The sequence below is a fragment of the Caretta caretta genome, chromosome 1 (assembly GCF_965140235.1).
Source record: "Caretta caretta isolate rCarCar2 chromosome 1, rCarCar1.hap1, whole genome shotgun sequence".
In the NCBI taxonomy this organism is placed as follows: domain Eukaryota; kingdom Metazoa; phylum Chordata; order Testudines; family Cheloniidae; genus Caretta; species Caretta caretta.
In genome coordinates, this window is record NC_134206.1 from 300706636 (window position 1) to 300729084 (window position 22449).

The 22449-nt window shown below is 44.1% G+C and overlaps 1 protein-coding gene and 1 long non-coding RNA gene across 3 annotated transcripts in view; both read right to left on the bottom strand.

The window, feature by feature from the left end:
• Window positions 1-22449, bottom strand: part of LOC125630310 (uncharacterized) — a 55510-nt gene that overhangs the window by 24298 nt on the left and 8763 nt on the right. The window lies entirely within an intron of this gene.
• On the bottom strand, window positions 9048-16643 carry LOC142070612 (uncharacterized). Of its 2 annotated transcripts, none has more exons than XM_075124421.1 (2): window positions 13194-16643; window positions 9048-10330 (listed from the first exon to the last, which is right to left on the bottom strand). In XM_075124421.1, exons 1-2 carry the CDS (start codon window positions 14068-14070, stop codon window positions 10170-10172), a joined length of 1038 nt encoding a protein of 345 aa, XP_074980522.1. In that variant the 5' UTR covers window positions 14071-16643; the 3' UTR covers window positions 9048-10169. The 2 variants fall into 2 exon arrangements, with proteins under 2 accessions (XP_074980522.1, XP_074980521.1); XM_075124420.1 differs by having other exon boundaries at window positions 13159-16454.

Here is a 22449-nt window from a genome sequence, read left to right on the forward strand (position 1 = left end):
TGAACAACACCTCCCTGTCTGCATATATAAAAGATGGCCGTCATGTTATCAGTCATAGTTTGATGAGTCAGTCCTTGAATCAATGGTCGATAACACAGGGTTTGTGAACCATTCTGAGCTGCAATATTCTTATGAGTAGTCAAATTTCTTTGCCGGTCCATATGCTTTGTGCCTGAACATGGTCCAGATGCATTCCCCACCTCAGAAGGGTCACGTGTGTCACGTAAGTCTTGATTGGGTGGGGAGGAGAAAAGGGTACTCTCTAGATACCTACTTGGGCTAGGGGTTTGGGTGTTTCCATTAATATACTGATGTCAGAATGTTGTGAGAGATTAGCAAAGATATGTCTGCTTGGCACATATACAGCCTTTAGCCAGCCTTGTATGCAAGGTAAAAAGCTTATTTGAAGTTTCTTGTACCTCTTCCACTGGTATCTTAAGTGAATCGGTTATATATCTGAACAGATATTGAAAGCTCTTATAGACATCTGGGTGAGACAGTGTATATGGGCTCACCACCTCATCTAGGGATGGGGTACTGACTGAGCCTCAGCCTGGGGATGCCCTTTCTCAAGCAGCTCAGATTCATAGGCTGCAAGCCGAGGCACCCTACATTCCTGGGATGTTGTAGGGGAGAAGGGTCTCACCCTAGGAGGTAGTACAGAAGTGTGACATCTTGGATTGTGAAGACACCAGGGGTTCCAGTAGGGCCATACTGGAACATTGTAAGGAAAAGAGCCTGGGAGCCAAGGAGAAGGGTACACGGATGCAGGCATACTCCCTCACTCCCTATGAGATCTAGATATGACAGAAGCCCTCGACTTTTGGACTTATAATGTTCAAAAGAACGGGGTCTTGGAGAATAAGTAAGGGATCCCTCCTAGTGTGTCGTGAATCGGAAAATGAAAAAAAAGCATTCCAGAGTGCAGGGGGCGGGGTTTGTTGCTGAATCCAGGTTGCTAGGTTGCATGTTAAGCCCACAAATAATCAGCCTTGGGGAGGTATTTGGTACTGACGAGATAAAGGGCAGTGGTATCGTGGCAGGGCTGTTCAGCCCTGTAGAGAGTAGTGGATGTTCTGGTTCTTCCCACATCTGAAGATCCCTTGGTACCACATAATTCCTCGATACCAGGTGGGATGGTGCTCTAAACCTCAATCTAGGATTAGAAAGGATCAGGGTTGATAGTGCTGAGATGCCCAGTACCAACACACTTGAGGAGCATTGACTAGATCAACAGAGCTGATAATGTAAAGCTGAAGTTGAGGTAATCTGTGCTGAGGCAGCCCCCGATGCTCTGGCTTTGGTACCAGAGGCAGTTAAAACTTGGAATCCTCAAGTGGTGCTGGAGTACCAGTCCTGTGCTCCCTCAGAGCTCTTGTGAAACCAAGCTTGAGTCTCTTTTGATCAGGAGCATTTGAGGCGATCTGGATTTTGGTTTACTGGAAATTCCCATTGTGGATCTGCTACTCCTCTTCCCAGAGGAGCAATGCTCCTTTTCTCTGAGAACTTGGCTTTAACAGTCCTACACAAGTCAAAAGTGGAAATGGTCTTCAAAGATGGAGACTGGGATCTGGAACTCATTTCAGGTCTGAGGGGGAAGTTGTCCAGAGGGGCCAGTATTGACTACATCAGAGCAGTGGCGGATTACCCAGGGGACCCGGCCAACTGGAGGGACCTGGAAAAATGGGCACCCCTACACTCGACCCTCTCCGCCTGCCCGGCGATCCTGCCAGGGAGCGGGGGCGGGGTGCACGGGCTTACCCCACTCTGCCCTCCCGGTGCTCCTGCTGGGGAGTGGGGGAAGCCCCTGCACCCCATTTCCCTGGCTGGGGGCGGGGAGGGACTGCAGGCAGAAGGGATGGTGAGGGGTCTCCACTTGCTCTGGACCAGGGTCCCACAAAACCATAATCTGCCACTGTATCAGAGGCTGGCTGCATGGAGTAGGTGAACAAAAATGTTTTAAGGAGTGCTTATCTTGCCTTAAGAGTCCTTTTAGGAAAGGCCTTGCACTCTGAACATTTGTCAGGCAGCTGGGCTTCCCCAAGACAAAAAAGGCATTGGATGTGTCTATCCTTAATTGCAATTGCTGCTGCGAGAGAGGAGCAATGCTTAAAGCCGGGTGACTTAGGATGGTATATCTCCAAGCCCTAACACCGGGAAGATCTGATCAGAAAAGGAATCAAAATAAGGAAGGCAAGAACTTCCAAAACAATTTAAAAAATCTATCAAAAATTGTCAATAGGCAACTATCTTAACTATCCCTACCTTTTGCTAATATATAGACAATGATCTACAAAGACTATGGAAAGGTTGTGTTGAAATATAGACAGAGAGCAGATCCATCTTACAGCCATGGCCAGTGAAAAGGAAGTGACTGGGGGTTGGGCCAGTTCCACCCTTTACGGCAGAACAAGGATACTCAGGGTACATATACAGCCCCAACAGACACTGAGATCTCAAGTGCATGGGGTGCATGTGCACCAAGAGTGTAATATATATGGGCAAGCACTTGAAAAAAAAACAAAAATCTTTCTCTGGGCCTACATTTCCCATCTGGACTACTGCAGCCTCTTTCCCTCTAGACTCCCAGACACCATACTAAATGCAGCTTGCAAGATTATCTTCCTTGTCTGCCAATCTGATTGACATCATTCCACTCTTTAATCCTTTTCCTGGCTCTCTCTTGTCATTTGAGTTTCTTGTCCTCCTCAGCAAGTCCATGTTTAAGGCTGCCTCCAATGACTTATGTTAGTCTTGTGCCATGCTCTCCCCTGCTCCAACTCCATTCTGCTAATTCTGCCAGTTTTACAAACATCTGTCACAAATTTCTTCCACACCTTTAAGCATGATGCACTATGTGCATCCCTTCTTAGCTCAAATCCCAACTTAAGACCCCTCTCTATTGTAATGGGTATAAGAAGTGAGTCAACCAAACATATCTATTATTTTTAAATATGAAGTGTTTCTCATCCTCCAATCTCATCCCTGTGTATTCTCACCCCATCTTTGAGTCATGTGTCATTTAGAATGTAAAATGTTTGGAGCAGGGATCCAGTCTTCTCTCTGTCTGGATGGCACCTTGAAAATCATACCACAAGGTACTCAGCAAATAGATAGAAACCCATGCATGTCATGTTAGAGTTTCCGGGATTCTTCATTGGAGAGAATGATGTATTCCCTAAACTGAAGTACAGTGCCTTGACTTTATTGGTATTAATTGTGATAATACGATGCCCGATATCCATATGAATATAATACTGACTTGATCTTCCATATAAAATACCATCATTCCATCAGGGAACCTGGCATCCTTTGTGGAGTCACAAAATGGGCATGGGCTGTAGTCCCCAAATATACAGATGTCACAAAATTCACAGAAAATGACCAGTCATGGATCATGTAGGCAGCACATAATGGAATCTGTGGATGTTAAATCTTAACACACACTTCCCTCCTAGTCGCTCACAAAACTGTGCAATGCCATTCCATGGCTGGAAATTTCTTTCTGATCCCAGCTGAAAATCAGCTTATTCCCTGAAGCATGAGAACTGATTGATAGTCCTTGTGCTTTTATCCTAGCTAGATGCTATTCTTAGTCACAATATAAAAATGCTGAATCATTTTACATCCTAAAAAGAACAGGAGTACTTGTGGCACCTTAGAGACTAACAAATTTATTAGAGCATAAGCTTTTGTGAGCTACAGCTCACTTCATCGGATGCATACAGTGGAAAATATAGTGGGGAGATTTTATATACACAGAGAACATAAAACAATGGGTGTTACCATACAGACTGTAACAAGAGTGATCAGGAAAGGTGAGCTATTACCAACAGGAGAGCTGGGGGGGGTGGAACTTTTTGTAGTGATAATCAAGGTGGGCCATTTCCAGCAGTTTACAAGAACAGTAGGAGGGGAAATAAACAAGGGGAAATAGTTTTACTTTGTGTAATGACACATCCACTCCCAGTCTTTATTCAAGCCTAAGTTAATTGTATCCAGTTTGCAAATTAATTCCAATTCAGCAGTCTCTCGGAGTCTGTTTTTGAAGGTTTTTTGTTGAAGAATTGCCACTTTTAGGTCTGTAATCAAGTGACCAAAGAGATTGAAGTGTTCTCCGACTGGTTTTTGAATGTTATAATTCTTGATGTCTGATTTGTGTCCATTTATTCTTTTATGAAGAGACTGTCCAGTTTGGCCAATGTACATGGCAGAGGGGCATTGCTGGCACATGATGACATATATCACATTGGTAGACGTGCAGGTGAACAAGCCTCTGATAGTGTGGCTGATGTGATTAGGCCCTGTGATGGTGTCCCCTGAATAGATACGTGGACACAGTTGGCAACGGGCTTTGTTGCAAGGATAGGTTCCTGGGTTAGTGGTTCTGTCATGTGGTGTGTGGTTGCTGGTGAGTATTTGCTTCAGGTTGGGGGGCTGTCTGTAAGCAAGGACTGGCTTGTCTCCCAAGATCTGTGAGAGTGATGGGTCGTCCTTCAGGATAGGTTGTAGATCCTTGATGATGCGTTGGAGAGGTTTTAGTTGGGGGCTGAAGGTGACAGCTAGTGGCGTTCTGTTATTTTCTTTGTTGGGCCTGTCCTGTAGTAGGTGACTTCTGGGTACTCTTCTGGCTCTGTCCATCTGATTCTTCACTTCAGCGGGTGGGTATTGTAGTTGTAAGAATGCTTGATAGAGATCTTGAAGGTGTTTGTCTCTGTCTGAGGGGTTGGAACAAATGCAGTTGTATCGTAGAGCTTGGCTGTAGACAATGGATCGTGTGGTGTGGTCTGGATGAAAGCTGAAGTCATGTAAGTAAGTATAGTGGTCAGTAGGTTTCCAGTATAGGGTGGTGTTTATATGATCATCGCTTATTAGCACTGTAGTGTCCAGGATGTGGATCTCTTGTGTGGACTGGTCCAGGCTGAGGTTGATGGTGGGATGGAAATTGTTGAAATCATGGTGGAATTCCTCAAGGGCTTCTTTTCCCATTCTGTCCAGATGATGAAGATGTCATCAATGTAGCACAAGTAGAGTAGGGGCATTAGGGGGTGAGAGCTGAGGAAGTGTTGTTCTAAGTCAGCCATAAAAATGTTGGCATACTGTGGGGTCATGCGGGTACCCATAGCAGTGCCGCTGATTTGAGGGTATACATTGTCCCCAAATATGAAATAGTTATGGGTGAGGACAAAGTCACAAAGTTCAACCACCAGGTTTGCCGTGACATTATCGGGGATACTGTTCCTGATGGTTTGTAGTCCATCTCTGTGTGGAATGTTGGTGTAGAGGGCTTCTACATCCATAGTGGCTAGGGTGGTGTTTTCAGGAAGATCACCGATGGATTGTAGTTTCCTCAGGAAGTCAGTGGTGTCTCGAAGATAGCTGGGAGTGCTGATAGCATAGGACCTGAGGAGGGAGTCTACATAGCCAGACAATCCTGCTGTCAGGGTGCCAATGCCTGAGATGATGGGGTGTCCAGGATTTCCAGGTTTATGGATCTTGGGTAGCAGATAGAATACCCCTGGTCGGTGTTCTAGGGGTGTGTCTGTGCGGATTTGTTCTTGTGCTTTTTCAGGGAGTTTCTTGAGCAGATGGTGTAGTTTCTTTTGGTAACCCTCAGTGGGATCAGAGGGTAATGGCTTGCAGAAACTGCTGTTGGAGAGCTTCCCAGCAGCCTCTTGTTCATATTCCAACCTATTCATGATGACGACAGCACCTCCTTTGTCAGCCTTTTTGATTATGATGTCAGAGTTGTTTCTGAGGCTGTGGATAGCATGGTGTTCTGCACGGCTGAGGTTATGGGGCAAGTGATGTTGCTTTTCTGCAATTTCAGCCTGTGCACGTCGGCGGAAGCACTCTATGTAGAAGTCCAGTCTGTTATTTCAACCTTCAGGAGGAGTCGACCCAGAATCCTTCTTTTTGTAGTGTTGGTAGGAAGGTCTCTGTGGGTTAGTATTTTGTTCAGAGGTGTGTCAGAAACATTCCTTGAGTCGGAGACATCAAAAATAGGATTCTAGGTCACCACAGAACTGTATCATGTTCGTGGGGGTGGAGAGGCAGAGGGAGAGGCCCCGAGATAGGACAGATTCTTCTGCTGAGCTAAGAATATAGTTGGATAGATTAACAATATTGCTGGGTGGGTTAAGGGAACCACTGTTGTGGCCCCTTGTGGCATGTAGTAGTTTAGATAGTTTAGTGTCCTTTTTCTTTTGTAGAGAAGCAAAGTGTGTGTTGTAAATGGCTTGTCTAGTTTTTGTAAAGTCCAGCAACAAGTAAGCTTGAGTGGAAGGTTGTTTTTTTATGAGAGTATCCAGTTTTGAGAGCTCATTCTTAATCTTTCCCTGTTTGCTGTAGAGGATGTTGATCAGGTGGTTCCGCAGTTTCTTTGAGAGTGAATGGCACAAGCTGTCAGCATAGTCTGTGTGGTGTGTAGATTGTAATGGATTTTTTACCTTCAGTCCTTTTGGTATGATGTCCATCTGTTTCCAACCTTCCTGCTTTGGAAATAGGTTTTGAAATAGGGTTTGATGGCTTAGCTGCAGGCCCATCTTTCTGGAAATTATTGGGTATCACTATCAAAAGTTTCAGATCGCAATTTGGTCTTGTCATTGCAGCACTGAGTCTGGCCTCTTGTGGTTATGCTAGGCTCTGCTCAGAGCAATTAAGGCAGAATAATATTTTCCAGTTCTTTTAAAAGACCTTTCTGCAGCTTTCTTATATCATCGTGACCCCACTCGGTACTTAGAGAAACAGGTCAATTCATTATCATTTGTCCTTCACTTCGCCCATACTTTTTTTACATTGCCACGATTGTTTTATCCTTAGTATCTGCCTTTCTGTTTATATTCATCGTGGTTTTCCGCCAGCTCAGTTTGAGCATTTCTGTTTGTATTTTGTGAGTAGATATTTTCTTTAAGCGATAGATAGATAGATAATGCTGTAATGTACTACTTCTGTGTTTATGTTTGAAATATCGTCCTTGAATATCAGGCCCACAGGAAGGCTAATGTACATTCAGCTCAACTATTACCCAGTCAAGAAAGGGTTAAAGAGCTGCTCTGGGCACAATCAGCCTCAGCCTGGTGTACCTGTGAGGCTTGAGCTCTGCTCAGTGCAGTGTGGCAGTCTGAAAGAGCAGCCCAGAGCTCTCTGGCCCCTAGCTGCACAGACTGGGACGAGGATTTCAGTCCTTGGCCACTCAGGCTCTCTCAGAAAGGAGAAGGGATCGTACTTCCCTTCCACCTTTGGCTTCCACAATGCCTAGGGCTCTGCTTTTGTTTGGACTACTTAAATCTCTTCCCACAAGTGGACGTATACCTTGAACAGGTGTTGAGAGAGGACCAGTGCCCATCCTCTCCCAAGGGGGTGCTAGAGAGGTATAGCTTACTACACTGGGAAATCTCCTTGCTGACAGATTTATTTCTTTCAGTATAGTCTTAAAACTGTTCACATGATGCTGGTAAGACACTGACGACACCACAGCTGCATTCAGCAGCCATTTGACCTTACTGGAAGTCCTTTCATGCTATTTTTCAGGTAAATGACATGATGCGTGCTCCTTCGGTTGGCAAGAAACTTCCTGGAGAAATCATGGGCTCCAGTCTGTCATTCATCAATATGCCTGATGTTTTACCATCTCAAGAACATCATGATGTTGTGATATTACCTTTCCCTGAAGGAGGTTGAATTGCTTTTATTACTTCCTGCCTGAATTATTGATGATCTCTTTTCTGGAGCTCTTCCAACAGGAGGACTACAGCAGCTACAATTGATTCGAACTGCCCTTGCCAGGATTTTAACAGACTAAAATATATTCCCGTGTCTGTCTCTCCTGCTTTGGGGGTACAACATGAACTTTCTGTAGAATCTGATAGATGTAAAACGAGTGTTGTTTATGTTTGAGGCATATAACCCTTATATCTTACCAACTTGATATCACTTTTGTTGATGCAAGCCTAAGTATGTATACTGAGAGCTAACTTCTACACTGATTTACACCCTGTACAATCCCACTGACTTCTGTTTTTTTGCATAGGATTTCAGCCTTAAGATCCTGTTTTATTACTATGCTATTAACGCCTCACCCGAGGATGCTTTAGTTTTCAGGTATGTGGACTCACAGATCCTTTGCTAATCTAAAATGCAACCCTAAATCCCACCATTAATTTTTAACCTAATTTTGGATTCGTATTTGTTCAAGAACGTGATTTGTTTTCATGAAGAATATATTTTATTAAACCAAGCCCTGAGCTTTCTTGAAGTGTTGAGAAGCTACGTTCTCAGGGCTCAGGACAGTCAGTCAGTCTGTCACACACTCTGATCAAAGCCTCCAACAAGCCCATGCAGTAACCACACACCCATCCTGTTCTGAAAGTGAGAGCTCCCATTTCTATGCTTACATAAGAAACAGAACCGTACAAAGAACTGATTTTTATTTTTTTGGTTCACTGGCTGAACTGAAAAAAAAATGCAGATCTACCCCAAATTTTTTTTTGTTTGTTTTCTTGGTAAAATAAACAAACAAAAATATTTCAGTTTCAGGCATTTTTAACTACTTTTCTATTGAAATCAAAGGAAAACAGGTGGTGTTGCTGTCATCACCCTTGTACCCAATAACCTACTGAATAGAGCACACACATTGGCTGTAGGGAGACCTGAGTTCAAATCCCTGCTCCAGTGTCTCAATCTCTCTTATTGAAGTTGTTCCACTTTCCATACATTAAATATTCTTTGGGCCAGAATGTGATAATGATTGTAGCCTGCTGGTTAGGGTCTTCACCTGGGTTCCAGGCCTTGCTCCAATGCATATTTAACTATCATTGAATTTATGATGAATTCACAAAGAGTTTCAAGTCAACCAATTTTTGGCAAACACACTATTTATCTGAAAAATTTTGCCTCACTCTGATAATAAATTCCTCTAAGAACAAATAGTTCAAATGCAACACTAAACTACTATTCAAATGAATTACCAAATACAATGCCTTACCAGCCCAGTCCATTTCAACTATTACTTTTTGTGGCGGTTCAGTGATGAGACAGAACACAGCTTTTTGCAAGCAAGCAGGCTGGTCAGCTGAGATGGGCGTTCTGCCCCCCCGCCTTCCACCTTCTCCTTTTATTATATTTCTCCCCCTAAGCATTACACACCGCTACCCAAAGGAATGTATGACGTTAATTCATATACTTAGTTACCATCCCCTATCTACTACAATCCTGGTTCTCAGGCCTTGAGCCCAGGCTAAGAAAGCCTCCCACCGTTGCTGTCCAAACAATCAAGTTCTCATGGTTCATATCTAGCCCTTGTCCTTGGATAGAGCAATGTGTGCATTGCTTCTACGAAACAGTCAGGGTGTGCCCCGCCTGCTTCCAGGTGGAATAGCTAAACATTAACCCTTCATCTCCCCGTTTTTTATTTATTAATATTTGGCCATCTCATGGTAGCCGTCAATTTGTTTTGTCATGCTATTTAACTCCCAGACAGACAAGGACATAACCTGGGGAGCTTTCCAGGGCAAAATTTTACAAAATCTTAACAAGGAAAGAATACATTGTACACAGCAGCAGCAAAAAATAAGCCCAATGATTACAAACACAAAATAACCAAAAGCTCAACATCTGCAATATAATCATCTAAAAGGGGTACACTTCTTTTACTACAATTGTCACCAGCAAAAGGCAATATAAATATCATTCTACTAAAACAGCAAAGGGTGCCATCACTTACATTTGCAGGAATATAATTAAAGGTGCGTGAAACGCAAGTAAAAACCCATCCTGATGGTAGGATGATATGGCCATAATTATATGAAACATTAACAGCATGGGAACAATTTAAAAGAGGTTGAGAAATTTTTCGACAGCCTAAGGGCACCTTTATACTAGTACAATTAACTACACGCGCACAGGTAACATTTGCTATTGAAGCTAATCTTTCCCATATGTTATATGTCATTCGGGCTTATAACGGGGGAGGCGCTTCCGAGCCAACCCCTACAGGAAATAGCAGGCACAAAAGGCACACAATCATCACAGAATTAGCAGTGATTTGGGCGAGAATCGCCACAAACAAAGTCTCAGGAGTCTCTGGCTGTTAATCTGCTGCCAGTCTTCGTTGAGCCGCGGCGACCAATGCTTTTACTGCTCCCCATGTCACGGGCTGGCTTGGGACGCTACGCCTCCTCCGTTTCCGTCCCGTCGTTGTCGACTCGGGGGGCAACGCGGTCTCCTCCAAGGTCAGCTGAAACTCCGGTATGGGATTCGACAGTCCCTGGTGCCATGCCATGTTGTTTAAGTGCCGGTCGCACACACCGAGCTGGAACCCACAACGGTCCTGCAGGGAGAGACACAGCAGCATATCCCCGACCCCAAGTGATTAGAGGTACTGGGCCCAGCCACTGTGGATCGGGCAGCTGACAGTAATAGACACGTGGTCTTTCCAGTACCTCAGATTTGTGAAAATGCCGATCCGCAGGGGTCTGCTGATCTGCATTCAGTGTTAAATTATTTAAAGTAAACAAGAGGATATGCATTTGTTATTAAATGTCTCCTAAGGTTCGGAGATGCAGCTCCCCTTGTTTTAATTGTTTATCTAGCAAGGTTTTGAGTGTGCGATTGGCACGTTCAACAATGGCTTGGCCCGTGAAATTATAAGGGATTCCGTGTGTAAGACGGACGTCCCAGCGGGCACAAAAGGTGGAGAGGGCTGCAGAGCAGTAGGCTGGGGCATATCTGTTTTAATTTGGCAGGGGCGACCCATAACAAAAAGGCAGGCCAGCAAATGGTGAATAACTTTGTTAGTGGCTTCCCCACGTTGTGGGGAAGCCCAAAAAAAACTTAAATAAATATCAACGGAAACATGTAAAAACAAATAGGGGTGGAATTGTGGCACATGAGTAACATCCATCTGCCACAGCTGATTTGCTGCGGTACCTCGGGGGTTAACGGAATAAGAAAAAGTAGGAGCAGCAGCAGCACAGTGGGGGCAGGAACGAACAATGGAACGTGCATGATCAGCAGGAATGTGAAACTGCCGGGCCAAAACAGAGGCAGACTGATGAAAAAAGGCATGGCTTTCAATGGGGTCAGAAAAAAGGGAATTTACCTGACCACGCAACGCGCGATCGGCGCGTGCATTGCCCTCAGTGAGTGGCCCAGGCAGAGGGGTATGACTGCAAATATGAGCAACAAAATAAGGGAAATGACAAGTGGCAAAAAGGTGCTGCAAAAACAAAAACAGGCGAAGAAGGTCTGCATCAACCTGAGGGGTAATGAGGGCAAGGGGTAAATGATCAATTACCTAATAAACATAATAGGTATCCACAATTAAATTAAAGGGACAATCAGCAAAAGGTTGAAAGGCCAAAATAACAGCAGCTAATTCTGAGGGCAAAGGGGGATGGTAAAAAAAAACAATCTTTTAAATCTAACACACAAAGTTGATCGGTTTGAGGAATTAAATTTGGATTTGGCAAGCCAAATTGCAAGGGGCCCATAGGTTGGATGCGTTTATTTATTTCCCTTAAATCATGTAACAGTCGCCAAGCACCCGATTTTTTCTTAATAACAAACACCGGGGTGTTCCAGGGACTAGTGGAGCTCTCCAGTCGCTGTGCTTGCAAATGCTGCTGCACAAGCGAATGAAGTGCTTTTAGCTTTTTTAGAGGGAGGGGCCACTGATCAATCCATACGGGCTCTAAGGATTGCCATACCAAGGGTAAGGCGGAGGGCACGGTGGGTGAGGGAGGGTTTTGGGCCATCAGATGTTAATATCGAGGGTGGTGTCTAACTTTGTAAGTAAATCACGGCCCCAAATATTGAGGTGGACAGGGAGCACAAAAGGGCGGATAGTAGCAAGGTTACGGCCTCCCGGTTTAGAGACCGTGACCCAAGACAAACTTTGGCGCCCGGGTTTACTACCCCCGATCCCCCACAATTCTTTAGAAGGAACCGTAGGCCAATTAACTGGCCACTCCAGATCACGAATCACCGTAACGTCAGCTCCAGTGTCCACCAGCCCTGTAAAAGGAACATCATTTAAGAGAAGTGTTAACTGAGGTTTCGAGGGGCGGACTGACATTGTCAGAGCAACAAGTGGAGAAGACGCGCTGTGAGACGGCGAGTGAGACAACGTCGATCCAAAGCCGCCTCCGCCCTGAGTTCGATCCTCGGCAGCTGGCACCTGATAGGGGACTAAAATCAATTGTGCAATTGACCGTCCACGCGGGAGCGACTGTGGAAGATGAGTCCACACCTGAACCTTAATAATGCCAGTGTAATCAGCATCAATGACCCCTGGAATGACAAAAAAGCCCTGTTTCCCAGCATGTGAGCGAGGGAGAACAAGACCTACAAAGCCGGCAGGGAGAGGTCCCGTCACCTGTGTAGGTATGGCACAGACCTCCCCTGGCAGCCGAAAGTCAGTGTCCTCCTGCATGATCAAATCAAGCCCTGCACTTCCAGCAGTCGCCGCCCTCATAGAGTCTATGGATTCCAAGGCAGAGGAGCAATTGCCTGAGTAGGAAACACCCCCGTTTGGCCCTGGGTTCGGGGGGGACCCGTCGCGCGGTTTCCCGACCCGCTACGACACTGATTAGCCCAGTGATAACCTTTCCCACACTTGGGGCACTTCTTTGAGGGTCGGGCTGGTGCCTTACATGAGCGGCACTCCCGCTGAAAATGACCCTCCTTACCACAGCAGTAACAACGCTTCCCCTCCTTCCCAGTTTTTCTGAGGGCGGCAGCCAGAACTCCAGCCTTGTGGGCTTGTGTGCCAATGTTCTGGCACGCCTGCAGCATGTCTGAGAGCTCTAAAATACCAGAGGCTTGTGCTGCCTGGAGAGCACGGCGGCAATCCTCGTTTGCATTTTCAACTGCCAATTTTAACAGGAGCTCGTGAGCTGCCTCAGTGTTATCCACCTGCCGGAGGATAGCCTCATGCAATCTGTTGGTAAAATCCAAAAAGGACTCTGAGGCACCCTGACGGATACTGACAAAGCTTTTGGTAGGCTTGCCTGAATCCGGGACCTTCTTGAAAGCATGCTGGGCACAGGTGGAAATAATGGGGAAGACGGCCTGAGGGAGTTGAGACTGCATCTCAATAGTAGCAAACGGGCCCTCCCCTGCCAAATGCTCATAAATGATACCACGCTCTCTATGTACCTGAGCTTGGCGTTCTGCCATCTGCCGATACTCACTAAGCCAAATAACATACTGACTGGGTGACAACATCATGCGCAGCAGCGTTTTCCAATCCTCAGGGATTAGGGAGTACCCAGTACCCATCCCTTCAATGAGACCACGCACAAAGGTGCTAGTCAGGCCAAATTCACGAATTGCTTTCTTTACCTCTCTAACCACCGAGTATGGCAAAGTGGTCCAGGTGCCCATGGGGTTGCCCTGGTCATCATTCTGCCAGATCACCGGGCAAACTGAGACCAGATCAGCCAGCTCCTCCGCTGTAAGATCTGATCGAGCTTTCGCTGCGTGAACCATTTGTTGCACCAGCGAAAGCTTCTGAGCAGATGCAGATGACCCTCCGGGGGGCCCCACGGGGGGAGGGTGATCACACACCAGCTCCGGTGGGGAAGGCCAGGGAGGCGGTGGTAATAGAGGCACTGGGGGCGAAGCAGGGGGAGGGATGGCTGCAGGAGCGAACGGGGGCGGCGGGATCGGCAGCCCCTCTGTTGGTGCTGGAGAGGGCCTTTCCGAGGCGACACGCTGTGTCGCATCGCCAGGAGGGGGGATGGCTGCAGGAGCAGACGGGCGTGGTGAGATCACCAGCCTCGCGAGGGAGGGCCTGTCGGAGGCGACACGCTGTACCACATCGCGGCAGAGGTGCCAGGCATGTAAAGCCTGCACGGGCGCCCGAGGCTCTTTGTGCAATGTCTGGCCCAATCGCTCCCAGTCTGCTAGCTTAAGGCTTCCGGCTTCAGGATACCATGGGCACTTGGCACGCACCTCCTGTAGCAGGAGAGTAAGTGCTCGAGCTGGGCAGTCATGCTGAGCCTTACGCAGCAAATACTGCAGCTCATTGCGGTGTTGCACTTGCAAAGCAGAGAGGGAGCTTCCCATACTTACCACAATGAAAAATACTCACCGGGATCCGCGAAGCAGATCAGTGACGCGTCTGAAACCCTTGCCGGGCGAGGTGAGTGCTGAGGGCCCCACGTTGGGTGCCAGTTGTGGCGGTTCAGTGATGAGACAGAACACAGCTTTTTGCAAGCAAGCAGGCTGGTCAGCTGAGATGGGCGTTCTGCCCCCCCGCCTTCCACCTTCTCCTTTTATTATATTTCTCCCCCTAAGCATTACACACTGCTACCCAAAGGAATGTATGACGTTAATTCATATACTTAGTTACCATCCCCTATCTACTACAATCCTGGTTCTCAGGCCTTGAGCCCAGGCTAAGAAAGCCTCCCACCGTTGCTGTCCAAACAATCAAGTTCTCATGGTTCATATCTAGCCCTTGTCCTTGGATAGAGCAATGTGTGCATTGCTTCTACGAAACAGTCAGGGTGTGCCCCGCCTGCTTCCAGGTGGAATAGCTAAACATTAACCCTTCAACTTTTATTCTAGGGTCCCCACACAATACTGATAATTAGGGCCCTACCAAATTCACAGTCCATTTTGGTGAATTTCACGGTCATAGGATTTTAAAAATTGTAAATTTAATGATTTCAGTTATTTAAATCTGAAATTTCATGGTGTTGTAATTGTAGGGATCCTGACCCAAAAAGGAGGGTTTTTTTGGGGGGCAGGGAGAGGGGCGGCACAAGCTGTGTTCCCTATAAGCTGTGCAGTTGGGCAGCTGCCCAGAAGAGATTCAAGTGCCACACAGTTGATTAGCAGAGCCACGCACTCTGACGTTCCCCTCTGGTGTTATCCAAACTGGTGATCTGCTAGGTCACTCCAATCCTTGACTCTGGGAGCCTTACCCAGCTCTGCATGTAAGCTGCTCCTTGGATTGTACAACCGAATGACACTAGCCAATATCTCCAGTCCCAGACACAACCGTAGGAACCTCCGTCTTGCAGTATCCAGTTATGCCTGCTGGATGCTGCAAACTTATATGAGTTCACCAATTTAACAAAAATAATTGATACTTACCAGGCTTGTTATCCCAAGGAGAGACTCTGACATGCTTCAAACCAAACACACTGCTTCAGGGAGAATAAACAAACAGTTTATGTACTATATACAAGTCATATTTAAAATATTTTTCTCTAAAACAATATAGTTATAGCTGTAATTTCTGGTAATGAACACTATAATCCAGGTTTCAAAATGCTCCCTGCTGTCATAAATTTATAAGGTCTCTGCATGAAGGTTTGGGGTTTTTTTGGACCATTTAGGACAGATTTAAAAGGTATTTGGGAAGCCAATGGTGCAGATAGATCCCTGGTGAGATTTATAAAAGTGCCTCAGTGATTTAGGCATCCAATTTCCATTTGTTTTGAATTGGAGTTGGGTGCCAAATCTGCTTAGGAATTTGGAGTCAATGGCCAACACTACTCTCTGGGTTCTCTCATTGGTTCAAATATTAGGCCCAATAGCATTAAAAGTATTTCCTTAAGTGAAAGTGTGATCTACTTAATTATTCATTTACTCAGAACATGATTTCTGAATAAACTGTGGAATGAAGTATATAAACCAACCTAATTCTCCCCAGTTGTTTTACTAATTCCCATTCAATAAGTGAGTGACGATTACTTGGCTCCTAAACAGTTTGTTCCCCTAACAAAAATGTTTTAATGCCTCATACAAATGCACATGCAGCAATGGACAGGAAATGTGGTTTTAAATTTGGGCAATCAGCCATCCATCCCTATTTTCTGTTTCCTCAAGGTTAATTGTTCCTGCATTATGCCAGTTTCAGTAGCAAGAAAGCCTTTTTTAGATTGGTTTTTCCTTTGCTGTGCACATTACTTCACTTTCAAGACCTTTTAGGTGTCTCTCTTACAAAGATTTATAACAACTATCTATAAACATCTATAAAAACTTAGGTTTATACTTTAGAAAGTCTTGGCTTGATTACTTAAACTGTTCACATTGGTCTCCCTGCCTCTTCCTTGTCATGCTCACTGCCTATTTTCTCAGTTTGGCTGCTCATCTAATTAACCATTAGCCTTATTCTTCCCATGTCTTCTTTTTTGGCATGTACATCAGTTACCACTGAAAATGAAAACCATGTTTAAAATTATATCCTTGCCTTTAAATCCTTGCCTCTGTTCAAAAGCTGATCCCTTAGTAATCACAGTTTGTGGTTCACGTCTACAATATATTTGCCTGACCTACATATGTTCTTTTCTGTTTAGCTTTGCCCATTGTTATTACTTGTTTTCCGAAATGAAAAACACATTTGCTTATTTGGCAACACTCTGCTGGAATTCCCATTCTCAATATAGCTATGCAGTTGATTATATTATCTCTTTGAAAAGTAAACTTAAAACTTATTTTAATAATTTTAAATATTATATAATGTTTGTGTGTTTTGTCTTTTATACTTGAAAACCACATTTCTTTTACCCTTTACTTGTTTTAAAAACACTTGATAGGTGTAAAGGATGTTAAATATGTTTATAAATAATAATGATGAGGAGTAAATGGACTCTGGCTAGTTCTTGTTTTGTGAATACACTTAATTGCACTGTGACATCTAAATTTTCAGTGAGGCACAGGATTTAGCCATAATCCACAAATTTATACGCTGATTCAGCCAAATCAAGTGGCATATAATAAGGACTAGAATATTAAAATTTTGGGTCATAAATGTGGGCTGTTGTATGTATATAAAAAGCTTGTTTTCTCCAAATGATTATCTAATATTTCTAATCCTTTTTTGTGGAACTTCTATGCTATTTAAAATTTAAGTTTAGGGACAGAATCTTGCTCCCCTGGCAGGGATATGCAAGTTGACAGTATGGAAGAGGACACTGCTTTCACTATGCTGTTGTGCCAGCCCAAGGAGCAGCTAGAATCCTTAATTTTGTTGTTCTCTGAGCTAAAGGACACGAGCATTGTAGTGGTGATAGACTAAGCAGGGAGCAGATCACAGCCATGGCTCAGTTCCTTTCAGCTGGTACTGGGTGGAGCACATACTGTACCTGTTAAAGGGTGTAGCAACTTGCCACTTCCACATATGCTCCCCCAGCAGAATGTCTCTTCTTTAGTGGTGCTGATGTGGTGTTCCTCATGCCTTCCTTTACCCAAACAGTGGTTAAAAAGTCACAGTATAGCACGTGCCACAGAGGCTTTTGAATGGCCATCTGATTTACAGGCTGCTGCCGTCAGAGGTATTCTTTTCCTCTGGTCAAATACATAGAGAAGTGCGAAAAACAAAAGCAGAGCGATGTTCTAGCTGGGAGTAGATTGTTGCTCGCAGGAGAACAAAGTGTATTCTCTACTGAAATGCAATCAGAGACCGTGGTTATGAAAAACCAGAAGTGATCATTAATGGATATGTCCCAGTTAACCTGATACATTTAAAGCATTGCACAACCATTTGATGTCTCCATCTTCCCATCTGCAAAATAGGGATTGCAGTACTGCATTTACTAAGGCTTAATGTGCTATGGCATGTAAAACACTTTGGAGAGCCCTAGATACAAGGTGCAAGGAAAGTGCAAAGTACATCCTCCAGGAAAATTGAAGAGGGAGGAAACACTGTTTCTGATCAGTTCGTCCAGATTCCACTCATAGAAGTCCATGATACACAGCATATGTTCCTGGACATCTTTCAGCAATCTGACCCCAGCCAGGTAGCCCTCTCACTAAATGGAACCAGCAAGGGCAGTATGGCATACTCCTGCTTCCTATGTGCCCACCCCAAAAAGGGCTGAGAGGCAATATTATGGACCAGCTAAAGCGGCAGCAACTGCCCCCAACTCCCAAGCAGCCACAGAGAGAGATCCAGCCTACAACACCCCAAGGGCAACCCCTACAGACAAGGGCACTAAACACCTTGTCTTTCTAGAGAGAGGGGTATTTCCATCCACCAGCCTCCTGTTTAGAATTGCTAACTACCAGGCCCTGTTAGAAAAGTACGATTTCACAAATTATTCCAAATTCTTGGAGTTCAAAGACAAACTCCCTCAGGAGAACAGGGCCCAGTGCCAAGCCCTCATTGATGAAAGCAAACTGGTAGCTAAGACCTTTCTTCAAGCTGCAGTGGGTGTGGCCAATACCGCATCTACAGTTAGAGCTACAGTGATAGTTATGACGCGTGAATCTTTGGTGTTCCCCAGGGAAATCCAAAACACCAGCCACGGGTGGAGCTCAGAGGTGGGTCAGTATGAGGATGCTGCAGCTGGGACCGCAGAGGAAGACAGGCGCTGGACTTGCTGGGGGCCTAACGTTCAGCTGAATAGGGGGCTCTACTCTACCTGTAGCTAGCATGACAGAAAACAGAGGGAAAATTAACTGAAGTGCATCCCAAAATGTGCCTGATTGGACTAGCAGCGTGAATACTATTCAAAAAAATCAACTGACATGCCATCTTTGGCACATGTGTTATTCGTTGCCAATCCCAGTCAGCTAGGTGAAACACTGAGGTGATTTCACTGGAGACCAAACACCTGAAGAGCCCTCTGGCCTGCCAAGATTTGGACATTGCCTTATCCAGTCCCCCAGAAAATGTTATTGAATACCACTGCCTTATATTCTCGACACAGAGCATACTACACAGGTGCAGACTAACAGACACAACTTGCTAGAAATCTGCATACAGCACATGCTTACCCATATGTGGAATACAGATATGGACTACACACTTTGAAGAATCTCCAGTTGCTGGTAAGTTGTCACATTTTGGGGTTCAACCCAGCCCAGTAAGGGTTTGTGTCACCGCTTGCCTTGCAACTCTGGGTGCCTTCAATGCTCTGCTGCTGTGGCTCAGACCTTGGATACCAACAGCCAGCATGCAAGTTACACCGAGGCTTGCACCGAACAGTTACTGTTCACAGAGTGACACCAAAAGCCCCCCGCTCCCAAATTTCCCCCAAACTGTCTCCCTGCTTTGTCCAGCCCTCATACTGAACACTCACAGAAGTTAAGTTTGCTGTTCTTTTAGAGAGAGAAAACATTTCAACTGATTAACTGAACTAGGGCTAACACACCCTTTCCTACAAGCACAGCACTGAGTTGCCTTTTGGTAAAAATAAAACAAATTTATTAACAAAAGAACACAGGTTTAATGATACCAAGGCGAAGGAATAAAGTTGAAAATGGTTACAAACAAACAAAAGTAAAACAAACTTCTAAGACTAAACATTAACTCAGTCAAAACTTAACTTTTTCAAGATGGCTTCTTCATCAATCTTGCTTTTCCAGCTGTAGCTCTTAGCCATTGCTGGATCTCCACAGAGTCCAAGGTGCTGGCTTTTCTTGCCCCATCAAGTAAAGGATAACTGAAAGTCTTTCTGTGTGTCCTTATATAGCTGCCTTTGTTTCAAGGATCAAATTGTTCCCCTGGGGTTCAGTGTCCTGTCTCCTCCAGGGGACTGACTCCATCTTGATTAAGGTGTCCCCAGTGTGTGTTCCAAAGTGATGCTTCCTGCTGCAATTTTACAATGTAGGTGTCCTGTTAGCAATTTCAGATGCCAGCTGACTAGGTGTTATCCTGCCTTTGTGATCCAGATATGCTGACTCCCGAACCACCTTGTGAACTTTGATGGTTGTGTTTACCGCACATGTAAATTGCAATCCCATTGTCACTGGACAACCCTGCTCCATTTATATTCAAGATGTGGGCAGCTCTGCTTTTTACTTTGTTCAAATACAGACTTTAAAACATAATATCGGAGGACATCCATAACTGCACATACAGCACTGCCACATACATTTCACAATTATATTAATGACCAGTGTGGTGTTAGTTTTAAAATGATACCTCCCAAGACATGTTTTGTACAAATGTCATTCCAATAGGATGTAGGGTGTGAATACTGGGGTGCCTAGGATCACATACGTAACATCAATTTTTTCACTGTCTTAAAGTCTCCATCTACAACAGATATATACACACAACTCACTCTCCAGCCCTCATACCATTTGGATAAAACAAGTTACTGTATTTATTGTCTGAGTAGGTGAGCATGTGTTACTTTTGTCAGCATAGAAGCATCCTGTATGTCCAAAAGAAACTACTATCCTCCTGTATTTTGTCTTTTGTTCCTTCTGTAGGACTGATATCTGACATTGATGCTGATGGCATTGCTGTTATCTTGGCAAGTTGTCAGCCACTTTGTTTTCAATCCAACATTCTCCTCCACTTGCAATTATGGCATTCTTGTCATGGTATTTTTTCCTGTTCCCCTGACATGTAGTTCTTTTGTAACTATTCAAAACTAAAAATCTTTGGCTCAAGAAGCTTGTTAAATGTTGGCACTAAGGTTTTGGTTTTCTTGTCTATGAGTTTCTGAACTGGTGACCCTAATGAAGCACTGCAAAGTGTGCTGTGGTATTTTAACTATGATAAGTATGGATCCTTTGAACTCACCAGGGCATTTTTAAAAATCAAGGCCTTTGATACTCATACTGACTTTCATGCTAATCCATTTTGCTGTGCATAGTAAACACTTGATACGATATATGAAAGATCAACACTGAAACGAGTGACTTGTACATTTTGTGCAATTATCTGTTAACTCATTTTGAAGCTCATGGCAAGCAAACAGTGATTTACAATGTGTTAATACGTTATTACATTGCTGTTGTGCAATAGCTCAGTTCCAAAATAAAAAAATCAAGTAGTAGTCCACCAGTAAAAAAATAATCTTTCCTATTTAATTCAGAGAGGTACCCTCCAGCCTTGTACCAAGGACAATCAACAACCTCAAGTGGCTTCAGTGATTCTTTTATATTCTGGTCAGCAGACAAGTTAACACGCCAATTTGATTATTTCCATTTGCAAACTGCTCTTCAACACAGGCACACGTGGAACTTTCTGTTCCACTATTTGAAACTCTGAATGGTATATAAGCTAATAACTGCAGGAAACACGCTTAGACTCCAGTCCTGCCTAAGCTTCTTTCATATAGCAAGTCAAAATGAATCCCTGTCCCAAAGACACATCACAGGCTGGCTACAGTCATATGCCATGTATTACACATCTCAGAGGTACTATTACATCTACTGATGTGTTTTTTAACCACCCCTAACAAAAACACTCTACCCATATCAGTCCAGCCCTTATACTGATACCGCTAATGCTTTCTACCTTATTAATTTTCAGTATGGGGCATCATCCAGATGGAATAACCCCAGGTACTCTGCTTCAATTCTATTATGGCTCATGAGTGAGCTTTTCAGGAACCGCTGACAACTTAACTTAATAAAATAATCTCATCGTTGTTTTTTTCAATCTTCTTATTGCTAAGGTGTTTATATCCCTAGCACACTGCACATACATCTAAGCTGGAAGTTTTATCCCAACAGAGCTGTCTCCTTAACCAAATCAACTGATAACATTTAAATCTCTTTTAATTAAAATTGTCATAATATCGACCAATCCCAAAGAATTTTTTTTCTAAACGCAAAACCAGCATAACTTCGTATGAAGGAGGAGTGGTAGTAACTTGATGCTATAAATGCTACTGTTTTCAGTGGCTTAACAAGTGCACAAGTTTTTGCATGCTCAAAAACACCTTCTGATTTTTGTGAGTGACCTATATTGTGTCAAAAACCATCAGTGCTTGCCCATGATCATATTTATGATCTATTTCCCTGAAAACACTACCACTATTAAAGACTTTTCTCAGTTCCTGTACCTACTGTTCTGTCCACGGCCTAATGTAATTTAGAAACCTGACAGTTTTTCTAACCCTGCATTTGTGCAAAAACTGAAGTGGCCAGCTGACTCCTAATGGAATCACGTGCATTAGCTTGTTGCATTAAAATGTGATCTTCACCAAGAATTTGTTAAAATGCCTGTATGTAGAGATGATGCCATGAATCCCCCAGTTGCTTTGGAATGGCCTCAGACTGGTTCATTTTAGTTGTTTAAATGAACCCCTGTAAAAAAAATCACGTTAACTTTCAAAGGTCAAAAAAGGACAAAATAACAAAAAAGCCAAGCAAAAGCACAGCACACTCCTACCACAGCCAGCAGACAGGCTGATTAGAACATTCATGGAGCTCCCCTCTGTGTACGTTACTCATTCTGAATTGAACATTGAATGGTGTTCTCTTATTTACCAGAAAGCAAAAAAGGCAGACAAGACCCAACCCCTCAACCCCCATCTGAATGTCCAGTAAAAGTGAATATTGTGCCAAAATAACACGTGAAGCCACATGATTACAAACTTTGTAATGTATCTGTCAGGAAAGATGGCCATTTTTATAAATTGCCTAGTAATTTTCATTCAGTCCAATTGATTTAGTTGCAATAGGAATTAAATTTTAGCTACACATAATAATAATAATGGGCTAGATTGTTTCCTCTCATTCTGCATT

What these genes read in the sequence shown, in the direction of transcription:
- LOC142070612 (XM_075124420.1), bottom strand. Translation starts at nt 14,070, where the DNA reads ATGGGAAGCTCCCTCTCTGCTTTGCAAGTGCAACACCGCAATGAGCTG. An exon ending in TGGCAGAACGCCAAGCTCAG is followed by an intron (nt 10,331 to 13,158) that starts GTACATAGAGAG and finishes CTCTCCCTGCAG; the next exon opens with GACCGTTGTGGGTTCCAGCT.